The 18,146-nt window shown below is 41.2% G+C and overlaps 1 protein-coding gene and 2 long non-coding RNA genes across 4 annotated transcripts; 1 reads left to right on the top strand and 2 right to left on the bottom strand.

Moving 5' to 3' along the window:
- Positions 1 to 1,053: 1,053 nt before the first annotated feature.
- Positions 1,054 to 2,324, bottom strand: LOC126986282 (uncharacterized). The gene is made up of 2 exons (XR_007739485.1): positions 2,150 to 2,324; positions 1,054 to 1,991 (listed from the first exon to the last, which is right to left on the bottom strand). It is a non-coding gene; the product is annotated as an uncharacterized LOC126986282 (long non-coding RNA).
- On the top strand, positions 1,857 to 2,361 carry LOC126986283 (uncharacterized). Its single transcript, XR_007739486.1, has 2 exons — positions 1,857 to 2,005; positions 2,322 to 2,361. It is a non-coding gene; the product is annotated as an uncharacterized LOC126986283 (long non-coding RNA).
- A 3,408-nt stretch (positions 2,362 to 5,769) lies between these two features.
- LOC126986284 (FAS-associated factor 2-like) lies at positions 5,770 to 17,650 on the bottom strand. 2 transcript variants are annotated; one of them, XM_050842248.1, is made up of 10 exons: positions 17,561 to 17,650; positions 13,588 to 13,755; positions 12,801 to 13,185; positions 11,851 to 12,034; positions 10,045 to 10,314; positions 9,351 to 9,567; positions 9,072 to 9,214; positions 7,604 to 7,921; positions 6,319 to 7,491; positions 5,770 to 6,025 (listed from the first exon to the last, which is right to left on the bottom strand). In XM_050842248.1, the coding sequence occupies exons 1-8, from the start codon at positions 17,612 to 17,614 to the stop codon at positions 7,786 to 7,788; spliced, it is 1,557 nt and encodes a 518-aa protein (XP_050698205.1). In that variant the 5' UTR covers positions 17,615 to 17,650; the 3' UTR covers positions 5,770 to 6,025; positions 6,319 to 7,491; positions 7,604 to 7,785. The 2 variants fall into 2 exon arrangements, with proteins under 2 accessions (XP_050698205.1, XP_050698204.1); XM_050842247.1 differs by having other exon boundaries at positions 6,319 to 7,921.
- Positions 17,651 to 18,146: the final 496 nt, after the last annotated feature.

Consider the following 18,146-nt stretch of genomic DNA (forward strand, 5'->3'; position numbering starts at 1 on the left):
CCTTTTTTCGTACTTGCAAGGAAACCACTTTATTATTATCTCTCTCTCTCTCTCTCTCTCTCTCACACACACACACACACCTGTTGGACCTCGAACACACACACTCCTTTGCAGGGAAAATGAAAGAGAGAGAGAGAGAGAGAGAGAGAGAGAGAGAGAGAGAGACTATTTCTAACTTGGCCTTCTCTGGCCCTCTCTTTGGTCAGCAAATGGCCCTTCTTTTGGCACCCTGTTGGAAGAGGAGGAGGAGGAAAAGTAGGAGAAAAAAAATAGAAAACGTGGAAGAGAAAGAAATAATATACGAGAGGAGGAGGAGGAGAAGGAGGAGGAGGAGGAGGAGGAAAAAGTAAGTGGAGAATGAGGAGGAGAAGAAAGAGGAGAAAGAATAAGAAAGAGGAGGAGAAGGAGGAGGAGGAGGAGGAGAAAGTGGAAGAGAAAGAAAGAAAATACAAGACGAGAAGGACAAGGAGGAGGAGGAATGCCGTGTGGTGGTCAGTGATCTTTTATAATTAATGAGAATTGAAGAGGGAGGAGGAGGGGGAAGGGGGAGGGAAGGGGGGAGAAGGGAGTGTAGGGGGAAGGAGAAGGGGAAAGAGTAATGTGAGGAGTGGTGGGGATGTAGGGGGAGGGGGGAAGAAGTGGAGAGGTGGGGATGTGGGATGGAGATTGAATAGTAGTAGTAGTAGTAGTAGTAGTAGTAGTAGTGGTAGTAATAGTAGTGGTGATGGTGGTTGTGGTTGTTATACTACTACCTCCACTACTACTACTACTACTACTACTACTACTAATAATAATAATAATAATAATAATAATAATAATAATAAGCAATAATGATGATAATAATAACAGTATCATATTTCTCATTATTTTATTTTTCATACAATATTGCAAAGTAATTTATTTTCCATAGTTGCATAATAGCCAAGATATATATATAAATACAGCAATACATTATTATCCATTTCCTGACACACACACACACACACACACACACACACACACACACACACACAGTCATAGAGTTAAAGTTTTCTTTCATTTATATATACAATAATCTCTCTCTCTCTCTCTCTCTCTCTCTCTCTCTCTCTCTCTCTCTCTCTCTCTCTCTCTCTCTCTCTCTCTCTCTCTCTCTCTCTCTCTCTCTCCATTCCTATTGCTTTTTTTAACATCAACAGTATAATATAATTTGATTTTCTTACATTTCCTTACATTATAGATAACACATTCTCAATTTATCATAATATACAAATACAGTAAATACAGCCGTTATCTTCTATTTCCCCTTATTCCACACATCATGGTTAAATTTTCACTTCATTTCCTTGCATCAAACAGTATACTTATTCCCTTAGGCCTTGTTCACTCTGTGCTGACTCTGGGCCACAACAACCCAGCGATTTTTAGGGCCCCTTCACACTGCGACAACTCAGCATCCGGCGATCGTTTCTAGACCTCGTTCCAACCATGTACGACTCTTTCACATCCACATTTCACACCAAAGACCTTGTGTACCCTGAGTCGCTGGGTCGTCGTGGCCCTGAGTCGGCACAGTGTTTTTTGTGCTCAGTATACTAAATCTCCAAACAGCACGTCCATCAGGTTAATGTTTACAATTCCCGTATAGCCAAAGTGAGTGTCTCTTCATCTGTGTATCAGTATTTCCACCTTGTTCTCTTATGGAGGTGGAAATGGCTTTATCTTTCCCTGTTCCAACGCTCCCGCTCACCACACTCAATCATTTCCTTATCAACATATTCTCTTGTATATTCTCTGTACTTCAATACGCTCTCATTAGCTCTATCCATCTACATTATTCATATCTACATATCTCCAACAACTTGTTCTCTTAAGATGGCAATAATTTCATCTTTCCCTGTTGCAGCACTTCCTCTTATCACACTCAATCCCTTGCTCAACACTTTCTCCCTCTTTAATATTCTCAATACTTCAATACTCTCATCCATCTACACATTCATATCTCTTGACACCTTGTACTCTTAAGGTGGCAATGGGTCCAACTTTCCCTGTTCCAGCTAACACTACATCTCATCACACTCTATCCTTTGCTTAACAACACTTTCTCTCTCTTCAATATTCTCAGTACTCATATAATCTCTTATCTATAATTATTCATATCTCTTGACACCTTGTACTCTTAAGGTGGCAATGGGTCCAACTTTCCCTGTTCCAGCACTCCCTTTCATCACACTCAATCCCTTTCCTAACTGCACTTTCTCTCTCTTCAATATTCTCAGTACTCATATAATCTCTTATCTATAATTATTCATATCTCCAACACCTTGTAGGCTACTCTTAAGGTGGCAATGGGTCCAACTTTCCCTATTCCAGCTAGCACTACATCTCATTACACTCTGTCCTTTGCTTAACAACACTTTCTCTTCAATATTCTCAACACTCATAAATCTCCATCCATCCATGTCTTCATATCTCCGACACTGTTTTCTTTAGGAGGTGGCAACAACTCACACCTTCCCTGTTCCAGCACTCCCTCTCAGCACACTCAATCCCTTGCCTACCAACACTTAAACACCTGGTATTGCTAACTCAAACTGCCATGCTCATCTGTTTTAATTATGCTGAGATCAGTTTTAAGTCAGCATTCTCAAAACCAGTCACTGTTCTCTCTCCTCAATGCTCGCAATACTTCAGTACCCTCCTTGTCTCTATCCATTTATTATTACATCTTTTTATCTATTCTTATTTCTGTCTTCTTTCATCTCTATTCATATATTATTACATCTTCTTTACCTGTTCTCATAATGTCTTTTTGTAATTATTTTTATTTACATCCATCTAAGTTTATAATCTTTTCGATCCTTATGGCACATTTTTGACCAGCCTTTCTTCTCTTATTCTCCCTATTCACAGTCACAATCATTCCCTTCGTTATCTCTATTCATTTATCATTACAATCTTCTTTTCTCTCCCTATCCACTCCTCCTCCTCTTCCTTTCATCTCTATTGGCACCTTATCAAACTCTTTCCCTTTTCCTTTCATCCCTATCCACAGTGTCACAATCATTCCCTTCTTATTTATCTATTCATTTATCAATACAATTTTTCTGTCCCTATCCACTCATCCTCCACCTCTTTCCCTCTTCCTTTCATCTCTATTGGCAACTTATCAACATCTCTCTTATTCCCTTTCATCCCTATTCACACCATCACAATCATTCCCTTCATTATCTGTGTCCATATATTATTACAATCTTCTTTTCTGTCCCTATCTACTCATCCTCCACTTCTTTCCCTCTTCCTTTCGTTCCTGTTGGCACCTTATCAGCCTCTCTCTCTTTTCCTTTCATCCCTATCCAAAGTCACGCTCCTTAACAAGTCATATTTTTCTCCACTTGGTCTCCTTCAACATTATTCCTCACTGTCTTTCTCTGTCTGTTTCTTTCTATCTAGCTATGACTCTCCCTCTTCCTCCTCCTCCATTTTTTCCTCTTCCCCTCTATCTCCATTCATATTTACAATCTTCTTTTCTCTCCCTATCTACACATCCTCAACATCTCTCTCTCTATCCCTTTCATCCCTATTCACATAACATCTTCACAATCTCCAGTAGCTTATTTCCTGTTGAACACATTATATTAAGTTCTTATCCGCATATATTCAGTAAAAAATAATATGGCAAAAGAACAATATATATAAATGACTGTTAGTATTACCATTACATATAATTCTGGTCTTGGTTCAATGAGAAGACACACACACGCGAACATACATGCACTTGTTCTGATATTTCTTTCGTTTTTTCACTACAATCCATTCAGTAATTTTTATTTGATTTAACTCTGATACGAGAAACCATTGGGTCGTATCATAAGACATTTCATCGTCCAAAAACACCTATTTGACAAGGCTTTCCTAGGAGTTGTGGGCATTTCCAGGAGTAGTTTCATGACCCTGGCGGTAGTTTGACCCTTCCTCTGTAACTGATACGAGAAACCATTGGGTCGTATCATAAGACATTTCATCGTCCAAAAACACCTATTTGACAAGGCTTTCATAGGAGTTGTGGGCATTTCCAGGAGTAGTTTTATGACCCTGGTGGTAGTGTGACCCTTCTTCTGTACCGTGAACCTGAAGAAACACTCATTAGAACCCGCCTGACCCCTCGTTGACCTTTAAAAATAGCTGATATGAGAAGCGAAGTATCTTATAATACCGACCATTATATTTTTAAGACACGATTTCCAGTATTCTAACATTTTGCTTATTTAATTATCATACATAGAAGATGGGTTTTTCATTCCTTCTATAATTTTTGATGTCATAGTAAGAAGAAAAACACTATAAGACATTTTGGGTTTTCTCATAAGTACAAGGATGGACCAGATGCCCATACTAGAAGAAGAAAATGTTTTTTTTTTTTCATAAGTACAAGCATACTATTTTTTCTCCCTTCTCAGACTTTTATAGGAAAGACATGTTGCTTCTAAAATGCACAAAAGTCTTATTCTCTTTCTCTTTCCTCCCCTCTCCTTCCCTTCCTCTTACTCCTCCTTCCATTACCTCTCACTCTCTTTCCACTTTCTCTTTCCCATCTTATTTGATCTTCTCAGCTCCTCTTTTTACTCTCATCTTTTTCCATCACTTTTTCATACCTCTCTCCTCCCATTCCTTTCCTCTTCTTTCTTCTCCTTTCTCTTTCTTAAACTACCATCTCTTATTTCACTTCCCTCCACCACCTCTTCTTTTCCTTTTATCTTTTCTTCTCTCCTCCCTCGTCTCCCAACACACACACACACACACACACACACACAAAGGAAAGAGCGACCAAGCCTGAACAAAGATTTATTACTCACTACGTAACCTTCGTCATCTATTTTTTATGGCAGCCAAGCGACGTGGATGGTGAGACAGACCCTGAGACAAAGACCGGGAATAACAATAACAATAAAAATAATAACAAGAATAATAATGAAAATATTGATGATAGTAATACACCCTGTTCGTTTAATATGCAGAAAAGGATTGTTCTCTCCCTCTTTCCCCTTCTCTTCTTTCTCCTCTTTCCACTACCTCATCACGCTTCTTCCTCTTTCTTCTAATTTTTCTCTCCTCCACGTCCCTCATTCATTACTTCCTCATCCAGCACTTGTCTTCATTTTCCTCTCCCTCGTACTACCTCATCCCTTTTTTGTCCTCTTCTGCTCCTCCTTCCTTCTTCCATCACCTCCTCGTCTTACTCATTTTCCTCTCCCTCCGTGACGTGAATTTAGTGCAAAATATCATCCCCAACATGAATGACGCAACCCTTCCTCTTGACTGCCATAAAAACAAACAGGGTGTAATACTGTAGTAAGAATAATGATAATAATAATAATAAAAAAGATAAACAGTTGTGATAAGAGAACGGAACCAAACACAAATCCAGACACACTCACACACATAAGCGCAAGTCAGCATAATATAAAAGTTGCATTAAAGAAAGTAAGAAAGTAAGAAAGTGAACAAATGCAGTGATGAGATAGTGCCATCATCGTCATTTCCCTCCTCTTTTCATCCACCATCACTCTCATTATCTTTTCGTTTTCTCTCTCTCTGTTTCACTTCTTTTTTTCATCATCATTGTTATTTTCTCTTTTCATTCACCATCATTCTCATTTTTCATTTGTTTCCCCGTTTTTCTTTTTCCATCATCGTTACTTTTCTTCTTTTTTTCATCCATCATTCTCATTTTCATTTTGTTTCCTGTTTTTCTTTTTCCATCATCGTTACTTTTCTTCTCTTTTCATACATCCATCATTCTCATTTTTCATTTGTTTCCCCGTTTTTCTTTTTCCATCATCGTTACTTTTCTTCTCTTTTCATCCATCATTCTCATTTTTCATTTGTTTCCCCGTTTTTCTTTTTCCATCATCGTTACTTTTCTTCTCTTTTCATCCATCATTCTCATTTTTCATTTGTTTCCCCGTTTTTCTTTTTCCATCATCGTTACTTTTCTTCTCTTTTCATCCATCATTCTCATTTTCCTTTTGTTTCCTCTGTTTTTCTTTTTCCATCATCGTTACTTTTCTTCTTTTTTCATCCATCATTCTCATTTTCTTTTTGTTTCCTGTTTTTCTTTTTCCATCATCGTTACTTTTCTTCTCTTTTCATCCATCATTCTCATTTTTCATTTGTTTCCCCGTTTTTCTTTTCCCATCATCGTTACTTTTCTTCTCTTTTCATCCATCATTCTCATTTTTCATTTGTTTCCTTTGTTTTTCTTTTTCCATCATCGTTACTTTTCTTCTCTTTTCATTCATCCATCATTCTCATTTTCCTTTTGTTTCCCTGTTTTACTTTTTCCATCATCGTTACTTTTCTTCTCTTTTCATCCATCATTCTCATTTTCCTTTTGTTTCCTGTTTTTTTCTTTTTTTCATTATTTTCTCTCCTCCTTTCACTACCTCATCACTTTTCTTCCTTTCTTCTCATTTTTTCTCTCCTCGTCCTTTTTTCCATTACTTCCTCATCTTCGTTTTCCTCCTCTCCCTCATTATTTTTTTCCCTCTTCCTTCTCTTTTTTTCTGCTCCTTATTCTTTCCATCTACCATCATCCTCATTTTCCTTTCTATTTCCTCTCTCCGTTTCACCTTTTTTTTCAGTCTTTTATTATCATTAACACATTGATTTTCCCTTCTTATCCATCATCATTTTTTTTTATCTTTTTTATTTACTTTTTTTTCGTGTTCTGTCATGCATAAAAGTAAAAAAGTCAGGAAGTCGAAGAAAACGGATTCATTATAAAACACAACTTTTTTTTTTTTTTTTTTTACTTTTGTCTATGTATAGAAACTCAAGTGAAAAATGGGTCACTTTTCATCACACACACACACACACACTCTCTCTCTCTCTCTCTCTCTCTCTCTCTCTCTCTAGTATACCCCCATGCACAAACTTAATAAAAATGGTCAAATTATGTGCAAATAAAACTAACAACCAACAACAGATACAAACAACTCTTTCATTGCTACCCTCAACCCTCTTTTCCTTTCTCTCAGCCATCCTCATGCGCTCTCTCTCTCTCTCTCTCTCTCTCTCTCTCTCTCTCTCTCTGTATCCCACTGCTGCCACCAGTGTAACAATCTCTTTCTCTCTCTCTCACTTCTTCTATCCTATCCCTTCTTATCCTTCTTTTTTTATTTCCCTCTATCAATTTCACTCACACATACACACAAACCACCTCTCGTCTTCTCTATCTCTCTTATCTCAACTCTAAGTCTCTTACTCTCATTCTATTTTCTCTCTCTTTCACTGACACACTATCCCTCAGTCTCTATCTGTATCAACTCGTCCACTTCCCAACACCAAAACAAACACACACACTTTCTCTGTCTGTCTGTCTCTATACCCACAAACACCCACGACTTTTCTCCATTAGCCTCTCTCTTTGAAACCTCCATCTCTCATCTCTCAACCTGCCATGCATCCACCCACACCTTTCCTCTCCTCAAAGTATTTTTAAGCCTGCACCTACTTCTCATTTGTCTGTCCCCCAGCTGTCTTTGTCTCCAGGTATCTTCAAAAGCACACCCATTTCCCATCTCTTCACTCTCTCAGTCCTCCATACTCTTTAACCCTGCACCTACTTCTCATTTGTCTGTCCCCCAGCTGTCTTTGTCTCCAGGTATCTTCAAAAGCACACCCACTCCCCATCTCTTCACTCTCTCAGTCCTCCATACACCCACCCACATCCTCTCTCGGTCTCTAAGAATCACTAAGAATCTGTCAACCCACATCCACTACTCGCACTCTGTCCCTCTCTCTTCACGCGTCGAGGTCAGACACAAACAACATGCTTCTGGGCGGGAGACGGAACTCCTGGAAGGTGGGCGGGACGGGCGTGGCAGTGGTGGGCTCGCAGGGCACCACTTGGCGGGGGAAGTTGGTGGTCACCTGGAACCTGTGAGTAGAGGTGAAGGTGGATTAGTAGGTGGAGTGGGTGGCTAATGGACTGACTAGTGAATTGACTGTGGAGTTGGAGGTGGATTAGTAAGTGGAGTGGGTAGCTGATGGATTGAAATTGACTGTGGAGTTGGAGGTGGGTTAAGTGGAGTAGGTGGATGGACTGAGTAAGTGACTGATGAATTGACTGTGGAGTTGGACATGGGTTAGGTGGAGTAGGTGGATGGACTGAGTAAGTGACTGATGAAATGACTGTGGAGTTGGACGTGGGTTAAGTGGAGTAGGTGGATGGACTGAGTAAGTGACTGATGAATTGACTGTGGAGTTGGAGGTAAATTACTAGGTGGAGTGGGTGGCTAATGGACTGAGTAACTGATAGATTAATTAATTGACTGTAGAGTTTGAGGTGAACTACTAAGTGGAGTGGGTGGACTGACTGACTGATGAATTGACTGGTTGACAATTACAGGGCAGTTCCAGTCTTAGTTTTACAAGATTTCAGTGCCGTGAAGGTGACAAGCATTCATGATAACCGTAACAAGAGTCCCAAATGTTAGATAATACAAGTGTAAGGGCCGTATCACAAGTCAAATCCGAGAAGTTTCGGGTCCCTACAGAGTTTGGGGTGAATAACTCTGTAGGGACCCAAAACTTCTCGGATTCAACTTGTAATACAGCCTCTAAACTGAACTCTGTAGGGACCCAAAACTTCTTGGATTCAACTTGTAATACAGCCTCTAAACTGAACTCTGTAGGGACCCAAAACTTCTCAGAGTTGACTTGTAATACAGCCCCTAAACCACTCTGTTGGGACCCTAAACTTCTCAGATTTGACTTGTAATACAGCCCCTAAACCACTCTGTTGGGACCCTAAACTTCTCAGATTTGACTTGTAATACAGCCCCTAAACTGAACTCTGTAGGGACCCAAAACTTCTCGGATTTGACTTGTAATACAGCCCCTAGACTGAACTCTGTAGGGACCCAAAACTTCTTGGATTTGACTTGTAATATGGCCCATAAACCGAACTCTGTAGGGACCTGAAACTTCTTGGATTCGACTTGTAATACAGCCCCTAAACCACTCTGTTGGGACCCTAAACTTCTCAGATTTGACTTGTAATATGGCCCCTAAGCCCCTCAACACACCTGTCAGGGGAGTCCGGGTGGCAGAAGATGTAGTAGTAGAGGCAGGCTAGGCTGTCTGTCTTCATGAACCGCCTCTCCAGCCTGGTCCCCTGCGGCAGCTTCACCACAATGTGCACTACACCCTCCGTCCCTTCCTCTGGCTCCTGCAAATCCGCACACATGAATCATTTATTTATTTACTTATATTTTTACAGTAAATGAATCATCTCAAAGGGAAAAAAAGAAACGAAACTAGCCAGCGCTGCTCCCACTCTCTCCCTCTCCCTTTCTCCCACTCACCTGAGGCACTCTGTCCACCCACTCCATCTTCTGCCTCCTGATGTTGTCCTTCTCCCTCTGCTGGTCCTCCTGTTTCTCCTTCTCCTCCCTCTCCTTCCGCTGGGCCTCCTCCCGCTCCGCCTGCTTCTTCCGCTCCTTCTCCTGGTCCGCCCGCAGGCTCATCTGGTAGTCCTCGTCCTGTTGTAATCTGAGAGCAGCTGTCAGCTCCCTCTCTTGCCTGTTTGAAGGGGGAGGGAAGGGGGAAAGTTAATACAGGGGTTGTGAGGAGTAGGGGAAGGGGGAAAAGGTAGAGGAGTCGAGGGGAGTCACGGAAAGAGGAATTCATACAAGGGGCTGAGAGGAATTGGGGAAGGGAGAGTGGGGAAAAGGGGGGAGGTTAATACAAGGGTTGAGAGGAGTAAGGGAAAGAGGATATATTAAATCTCTCTCTCTCTCTCTCTTTTTCTCATACTGTCCTTCCTTCTTCACTTCCCTCCCTTCCTCCCTCCCTCTTCCTTCTTTCCTTCAGCACTCCTAACCTATCTGCTCCCTTTTCCTCTCTCTCTCTCCTTCCTCACTTCCTTCTCCTTTTCCCTTCTTTTTACCCTCATTCCTCTTCCTCCTCCTCCTCCTGTCCCACTTCCTCTTTCTCTCCCTCTCTCTCCTTCCATCTTCCCTCTTTTTACCCTCACTGCTCCTCCTCCTCCTCGCTTACCTCTCAGCGCGCGCCACCACCAAATGTGCCTCGTTCTCTCTCACAAGTGCCTGGAGGCGAGTGGTGAGCTGCGGGGCGGGGATCAGCTCCTCCAGGCGGCCCACCACGGTCATGCGGTTGTCTCTCAGCACCACAAGGGCCAGGAAGGGATACGAGTTCTCCCGCAGGGCCTGGGAGACGCGGTAGCCCTCAGCGGAGGTGACGGAGCAGCCCCAGAAGACCATGGAGGTGTTGATGTATTCGACGAGTGTGGGGTCTGATAGGATGGTTCTGCAAGGAGGGTTTTATATCATCATCATCATAATTTCGTTTAATGTCCGTTTTCACTCTTCCTGAGCGGTTGGACGCTTTATGGCTCTCCTCCATTCTACTCTAGTCTTCTGCCTGATGCTCATCCAATCCCCATCAATGTCAAGTCTTCCTGTATACACCTCCACGTTTTCCTAGGTCTACCAGTTGGTCTCCTTCCTTCTACCTCTAATCTCTCCAAAACTCCCAGCACTGTATCCTCCCCTGCTCTCTTTACATGTCCAAACCATCGAAGTCTTTCCCTTCTGAGCACTGTTTCCAGGTCCTCTACTGCACATCTGTTAGCTACATCTGCACTGGAAACCCTGTCTTGCCACATTATTATTATTATTTTTTTTTTACATATCATCTCCTTCCCCATCTTCATTCCTCTTCCTCACTATACTTCCTTTTCTCTTTCACCTTCTCTTTACCCTCACTCCTCCTCCTCCTCAATCACTAAAAGAGGCAACTCAAAGGGAAAAAAAAGAAGAAAAAAAAAGGCATCTGGTGCTGCTCCTGTAAATAATTGATAGCAAGTTGTTTTGGAAAGGGAGGAGGTAGGAGGAGGGAGGAGGAGTAAGAGGTTTTGGGTAGGAGAACAAAAAAAATCTTACTATCGCTGCTCCTGCAAATAGTGTGAAGTAAAAAAGTTCCAATGCTGAGAGGTTAAAAAGATCAAAATTGTTGTGAATCAGTGTGTGGGGTTTGTTATACTGTGGGAGTGAAGGAGGATAAGAAGAATTGAGATATCTTCCTTCACCTTGAATTTTCTCCTAATTAAAAGGTTAGAAATCTGTTGTGAATCAGTGTGTGGGGTTTGTTATACTGTGGGAGTGAAGGAGGATAAGAATTGAGATATCTTCCTTCACCTTGAATTTTCTCCTAATTAAAAGGTTAGAAATCTGTTGTGAATCAGTGTGTGGGGTTTGTCATACTGTGGGAGTGAAGGAGGATAAAAAAAATTGAGATATCTTCCTTCACCTTGAATTTTCTCCTAATTAAAAAGATCAAAATTGTTGTGAATCAGTGTGTGGGGTTTGTTATACTGTGGGAGTGAAGGAGGATAAAAAAAAATTGAGATATCTTCCTTCACCTTGAATTTTCTCCTAATTAAAAGGTTAGAAATCTGTTGTGAATCAGTGTGTGGGGTTTATCATACTATGGGATGGAGGATATGAAGAATTAAGATATGTTTAGCACCCCTTTTTTTCTCTTTTTTTTTCAGCAAGGGAGGCAGATCAAGGGCAAAGGGGGAAGGGGAAGGTTATCAGGACACCTCTCCTTCCGAAGTTGACCTCTCTTTTGGCCACTCTGAGCGCTTTCTGTGGGAGCAGCGAATAGCGGGTTGCTTTTTTTCATTATTGTTTCCTCTTTTGTTGCCCTTGAGCTGCTTCCTCTGCTGTAAAAGAAAAGAAAAAAAAAAGAAAAAAGCAACAAAAGAACCCTTTAAGCACTGCTCTGATAAAAGAAAACAGAATAAGAACATGCTGATGAACACCTGGAAGAACCCCTCACCTGCAGAAGAGCGGGGTGTCCTGGTGGTCGGCGCAATGCAGGTAGACTAAGAGGAACTTGAGCTCACTCTTGGCATGGCTCAGGGCCTGGGAGTAGGACCCCTGGAAGAACGCTGGGTGCTGCTGGCCATACTCCGCCTCGTATTCACGGATGAACCGCAGAACATCATCCAGCGGGTCTGTTACTGTGGGGCGGAACAGAGCAAGGGGGTGGACATTAGAGTTTATACTGTTAAGAGTGGTGTTATAGGAGGAAGAATGAGGTACAGTGAGGTTTCAAACAGGGCAAGTATTTGGCAGATACTACATGAGCTTGGTGTATGACAGACAATACAAATCAATGGTGGGATGAGTCTTTATGGACTGGATTCTCTGATGTGTAAAATTTCCAGGATAAATGAACTGTGATTCCATGATCTCAAGATTGTATATAAGGGTGGAATGACTCATTTAGGTGATGCCTGAGAGAACTGAGGAACCATTAAGTCACAAGATAAAACCCTTCCTATGACATACAAAAAAGGTGACCACTATCATGAATAAGACTTTCAGTGCTTTAAGATACATTATGAAGAATCATGGTCTAAGCACAGGACCTTGGTTATTACTGAGCAATGGGAAACCGTGTTCTTCCTCAGCACTAGCTAGCATTTTCCTTCCCACCAGAAAATGTCTAATCCAGTACAATAATAGTCCACTGATTCCCAATGCAGTAACTCATCCATAACACAATGCAACCTAACCTAGCACTACCCAACTTAGCCTTGGCTATTATCAACTATTGGGGGTTAGGAAGATAGCCAAGAATTAAACAAAAGGTGTTAAAAAGAGAAAAGGAAAAGCCTACAACAGTTCCCCAATATTGAATTAGTAGTTGTCCTCCTTAAAAACATGATTTCCCTTGCAGTGTTTCGATAATTCTCCACTTGAAAGAACCAACCTGATACTCACATCTTCGAGGGGACGGGTAGACGATGCGATAGAGGAAGAGGACGAAGGATGACAGGGAGGCTAGAGTGAGGCGCAGGGGCAAGGTGACTAGGTAATACCCCCAGCCCAGCAGCCCCCACGGGAAGAACCCCCTGCGACCCCGGAAGCCATGGTGGTAGCCAACGACGGTGCTGATGCCGGTGCTTCTGCTACTCTGGGGTGTCGCCTGTCGCCCCGCACCACTGCCGGTCGGGGGTGTTGGTGGTGGTGGTGATGGCGATGATGGTGAAGGTGACGAGGATGGGCCCGCCACCCCCTCTGCTGCTGCTGGTGCTAGTGGTGGTGGTGGCGTTGAATTCCCGCCGCCGCCGCCACTGTCGCCTCTTTCGTCTGTGTTTGTGCCGTTCTTTCGATAATTAAGAAAATAGAAATAAAGGAGCGTGAGTATATATATAAATGAAGGGAAAATTTTAGCATAAAGAATAAATATTAATATGGCTTCATTGCTTGGAAAATGTACAGTGCATATATTTACTTCACCGAATAGAATACATAGATATGAGAAAAGTGAGAAATACTAAAAGAAAATCTGAATAAGACAGAAAGAGATAGACATACAGAGAAAGAAAGTAAAAATATAAAAAGATAAAACAAGAAAGAACTAATGATAAAACAAACAATATTTAAGGACAGTCAAAAACATGAAATTAAAGTTGAGATAAGACAAACAAAATACAAAGATAGTTTAAACAAGTAAATCAACCTTAAAGATACACAAATAAGATCTCTCTCTCTCTCTCTCTCCTACCTGGCTGGAGGTTGAGGCGGTGTTGTGGGCAAAGCCTCCACCACTACCACCACCGCCGCCATGGGACTCCTTGATGGCGAGGTGGTTCTGCACAGCTGCCACCAGGTCCCAGCCGTGGCCCTCAAGCTGTGACCACGCCTCCTCCATGTCCTCCGTCCCTGTCACCTCCTGTCAGGGCAGAGATCAGATTAGATTAGATGTGGTACCGGGATATGCCTTTGCAATGGCTCCCGGATTTTCTTTTCACTCAATGTTTTCATGCTTCAACTCTTATTTTCTTCAGTTTTCACTTGACATTATTTTTTTTTCGCTGGTTTTGCACTTGTGTTTTAGTCTTCTGAACTCGCTGTCTTTCCTTCCAGAGTTTTTTCAAGTAACTTTTCCTTTCTTCTATTTTCTCACTTTCTTTATTGCTATTTTGAGTATTTTTATTTTTTTATTTTTTTTATTTATTTATTTTTTTTTTTATGTTGTTGCCTATTGCGCCGGTAGGCATCTTCCCGGTGGGGCCTAATGGTCGGCCCAAGGCTTCTTCCAGGTGGGGCCTGATGGTCGGCCCAGCCCGTTCTGGCGCAGGCGAGTGTTTATAGTGGCGCCATCTTGCATTGGCCCCGGAACTCGTTCTTGATTCGCTTGGACGGCTTCCTCTGGAGTCCGGGTTGATGGGTGGTCTTCAGGACAGCATGTGGGTAGTTTTAAGCCACTCGACGGTGACTGAAAAATCCGAGTGGTAGCGTGAGGATTCGAACCCGCGTCGTCCATCACGCGGTGAATGTGAGCCCAGTACGCTACCACCTACGCCACCGCCTACCCAGTAGTAATATATCAGCTAGGTGTTCGTCTGTGTCTTCCTTGTATGGCTGTTGTACAAATATGTGTTCCTTTCTAACTGCTGAGTATTGTTTGCAGTGCAGCAGGAAATGTTTTAAGTCTATTACTGAAGTTGAAGGGAGAACAGGGTGAAGAGGAAGCAAAATCACACAGTGCATTCTGGGCCAGTTCCATTCCAACATAGTAATTGTAAAGCTTCTAAACCAAACATCGATAAAGAAAGGGACACCCAGTTCATTTCTTTTTTCTTTCTTTCGAGTAACAAAATAACTAATAATGAAAATTCCTTGTACGTACAGTGTCTGGTGTTGATATAGATGGCGCCGGTGCCAGATTGTCGTACTCAGAGCATAATATTTATCGGTTTTTGATGCCTAACTATTGCCAAGAAACATCAGGAATTAACTATTTTAATGATAAATATAAATGAATCTAGTTATTGGGGCCCAGGAGACAGTTTTTGGGTTGGAAGTTGGTAAATATAAGAGGCTGAGTACGACAATCTGGCAATGTTGATAGAAGGTAGTATGAGATTTAGATTGGGAAGGGTAGCTGCACGGAGGCTTGCTTGGGGGGACCGTCGGGGGTTAAGGCGGTGATTGAGTGAAGCAATGCACCCCCTGGCATAAGCTCCCTGTTAGTTTGTTTGTTATGAAATTTGAGGAAGCCAAACAGGAAATCTTTTTAGTGTATTGTGTTGATAGAAAACAGACCATAATGGAGAGTATAGTTTGGTTCTGGTGCTTGCAAAGATTAATATTTCCGGGCGAGTGAAAAAGGTGCATTATGACATATATTACAAGAGCCTTATGGTGGGGACAACATAACTATTGGAAAGTCGAACACAACAAAATCTATCGTGTAAAATGTGTGAAATAGGAGAGAATGGAAAGGGGAAAAACTGTGATAAGTGGTAAAGTAAATCAAAGGTGTGGCCATCTCAAAGACCAACATCAACATCTAGTAGGACAACAGTAGCAAAAGAGTGAGGTCAAAAGAAAGGAACTGTGACAGGAATACAAATAAACTGAAGGAGCTGCCATCACAAAGACATCTCTGCATCAATATCTAGTGGGGCAACAGTGGGAAAAAAAGTGAATGCTAAAGAACTCTCATAGGAATACAAATGAACTAAAGGAGCTACCATTAAAAAGACTATACCTCTACATTTACATCTAGTAGAGCTATTATCAACATTTTTTAGGTTAGGAAGAAAGCCAAGAATTAAACAAAAGGTAAAAAGAGAAAGAGAAAAGCCTACAACAGTTTCTTAACCCAGTAGCAGCGACGGGCCCAATTTGTGGCTTTACCGTGTAGCAGCGACGGGCCAATTTTTGCCATGATATAAACCCCCCAAAAAATAGAGGATGCATAAACTGTTCACAAATGCGTTGATATATATTATGAAATGGTTTGCGTGAGTGATGATATTTTCTCATTTTTCTCGCTTAGAGGGGCCTTTAAGAAACATGATCCCCGCAGCAACTGGGTTAAACAAAAGGTTAAAAGAGAAAAGGAAAAGTCTACAACAGTTCCCCAATATTGAACTAGTAGTTGTCCTCCCTAAAAACATATGATTTTCCTCGAAGTGTCTTGATAACTCTCCACTTGAAAGAATAAGTAATTAGCCTGCCACGACGGACAATGACTCTTTTCACATAACGACACGTCAGCCCAACCACTTAACAGATAACAGGAGGTAATTAAGACATGACACCTCATCACTGTGCTATTCATTCATCATTATTTCCCTTCTTTCTTTTTGTCCCTTCATTTTTATAGTAGATATTAGTGGGTAGTTGTTCCCATAAGCCTTGTTTAGATAGTTATATAGTTGAGATGGATAGTTAGGTAGTTAGTACATGTTTTCCATTGATATTTTCCTTCTTTCATTGTATTCCTGCTTCATCGCAATTCTTTTCCTTTTAATATTTGTTACATTTTTTACATGATATTTTCCTACTGTGTGTATGTTTTGGCATTATTTGACACCTGGAGCTCACCTGACACAGAAACCAAACTTAACAGGCATTAAATCAGGTCACAACTCTCCTCTTGAAAGAATAACTAACTAACCTACCATGACAGATAATGACTTTTCTATATAAGGACATCAGATTCAGAAAATCCCCTTAAAACCCTAAAAAACACCAATAATAAAACAACACCACATTTTTTTAATATATGACACGTCACCCCAACCATAGAGATAACAAAAGGTAATTATTAAGACTACACCTGACAAACCAAGTAAACAAAACCGCCTTAAAAACAGATAATTACACCCTTAAAACCCTAAAAACCATCAATAACAAAATAACACCTTGACATTTTTTTATATATTGAGACAAGTCACCCCAACCATAGAGATAACAGAGGGTAATTATTAAGACTACACCTGACAAACCAAGTAAACAAAACCGCCTTAAAAACAGATAATTACACCCTTAAAACCCTAAAAACCATCAATAACAAAATAACACCTTGACATTTTTTTATATATTGAGACAAGTCACCCCAACCATAGAGATAACAGAGGGTAATTATTAAGACTACACCTGACGAACCAAGTAAACAAAACCGCCTTAAAAACAGATAATTACACCCTTAAAACCCTAAAAACCATCGATAATAAAACAACACCTTGACATTTTTTTATATATTGAGACAAGTCACCCCAACCATAGAGATAACAGAGGGTAATTATTAAGACTACAGCTGACGAACCAAGTAAACAAAACCGCCTTAAAAACAGATAATTACACCCTTAAAACCCTAAAAACCATAAAAAATAAGATAACACCACATTTTTTTTAATATATAAGGACACGTCACCCCAACCATAGAGATAACAGAGGGTAATTATTAAGACTACACCTGGAGCTCACCTGACATATAAACCAAACAAAACCGCCTTAAAAACCGATAATTACACCCTTAAAACACTAAAAACCATCAATAACAAACACAATGACATTCTTTTTTTCCTCCTATACAATTGATTCCGGTTGGAGCCTCAATGTTCGTAGCCGTTTCACCCCTTAGGACCTTATTTCAATGGCTGCCACGCTCCTTACAGATACATTGGTGGTTATTCTTTATCATTAGTGCGGCAAAAGGTTAATTGGGGGCTTATAATCACCTGGAACTGGACGATTTTCTCGGTGAGCTCCTGTGACACTACGCGGTCAGCCATGTTTGTTGTCACTGGGCGGCGGCGGCGGTGGTGGTGGAGACGGTGTCATATTATCGTACTCATCACATCATTACACTATTTTCCGGTTTCTGACCCATAAGTATATAAGGAAATAGTGTCACAGGAGCTCACGGAGAAAATCGTCCCGTTCCAGGTAATTATAAGCCCCAATTAACTTATAATCAAGGATCATCAGTGTGTCTACGTATATACGGGGCGCGTCAGCCACTGAAATAAATAACTATGCCATTTTAATAACGCTAACTTTAATTGGATATTGTTATTGGTGTGGCTACGACAGTTTTATGGACCTGAAACTGGTAAATGTAATGTTTTGAGTACGAGAATCTGGCAACGTTGGCGGTGGTGGTGGTGGTTGCGACGGGAGCAAATTATCGTACTCAACACCCTCAGTATATAGTATTTTCCAGTTTCAGGCCCTTAAATATTCCAACAGCCATCATTACTTGACGGTTCTAATAATTACTAAAGGTGGGTATCGCTATATGTGTGGAAGCGACAGATTTTTCGC

The sequence above is a fragment of the Eriocheir sinensis genome, chromosome 61, assembly GCF_024679095.1.
Source record: "Eriocheir sinensis breed Jianghai 21 chromosome 61, ASM2467909v1, whole genome shotgun sequence".
Taxonomy (NCBI): Eukaryota; Metazoa; Arthropoda; class Malacostraca; order Decapoda; family Varunidae; genus Eriocheir; species Eriocheir sinensis.

Excerpts from the sequence above, each read along its gene's own strand:
- LOC126986284 (XM_050842248.1), bottom strand. The coding sequence starts at position 17,614 with ATGGCTGACCGCGTAGTGTCACAGGAGCTCACCGAGAAAATCGTCCAG. Across the intron at positions 13,756-17,560 it reads AGAAAATCGTCCAGTTCCAG|GAGGTGACAGGGACGGAGGA; the intron begins GTGATTATAAGC and ends CTGCCCTGACAG. Across the intron at positions 9,568-10,044 it reads GTGGTGGCGCGCGCTGAGAG|GCAAGAGAGGGAGCTGACAG; the intron begins GTAAGCGAGGAG and ends CCCTTCAAACAG.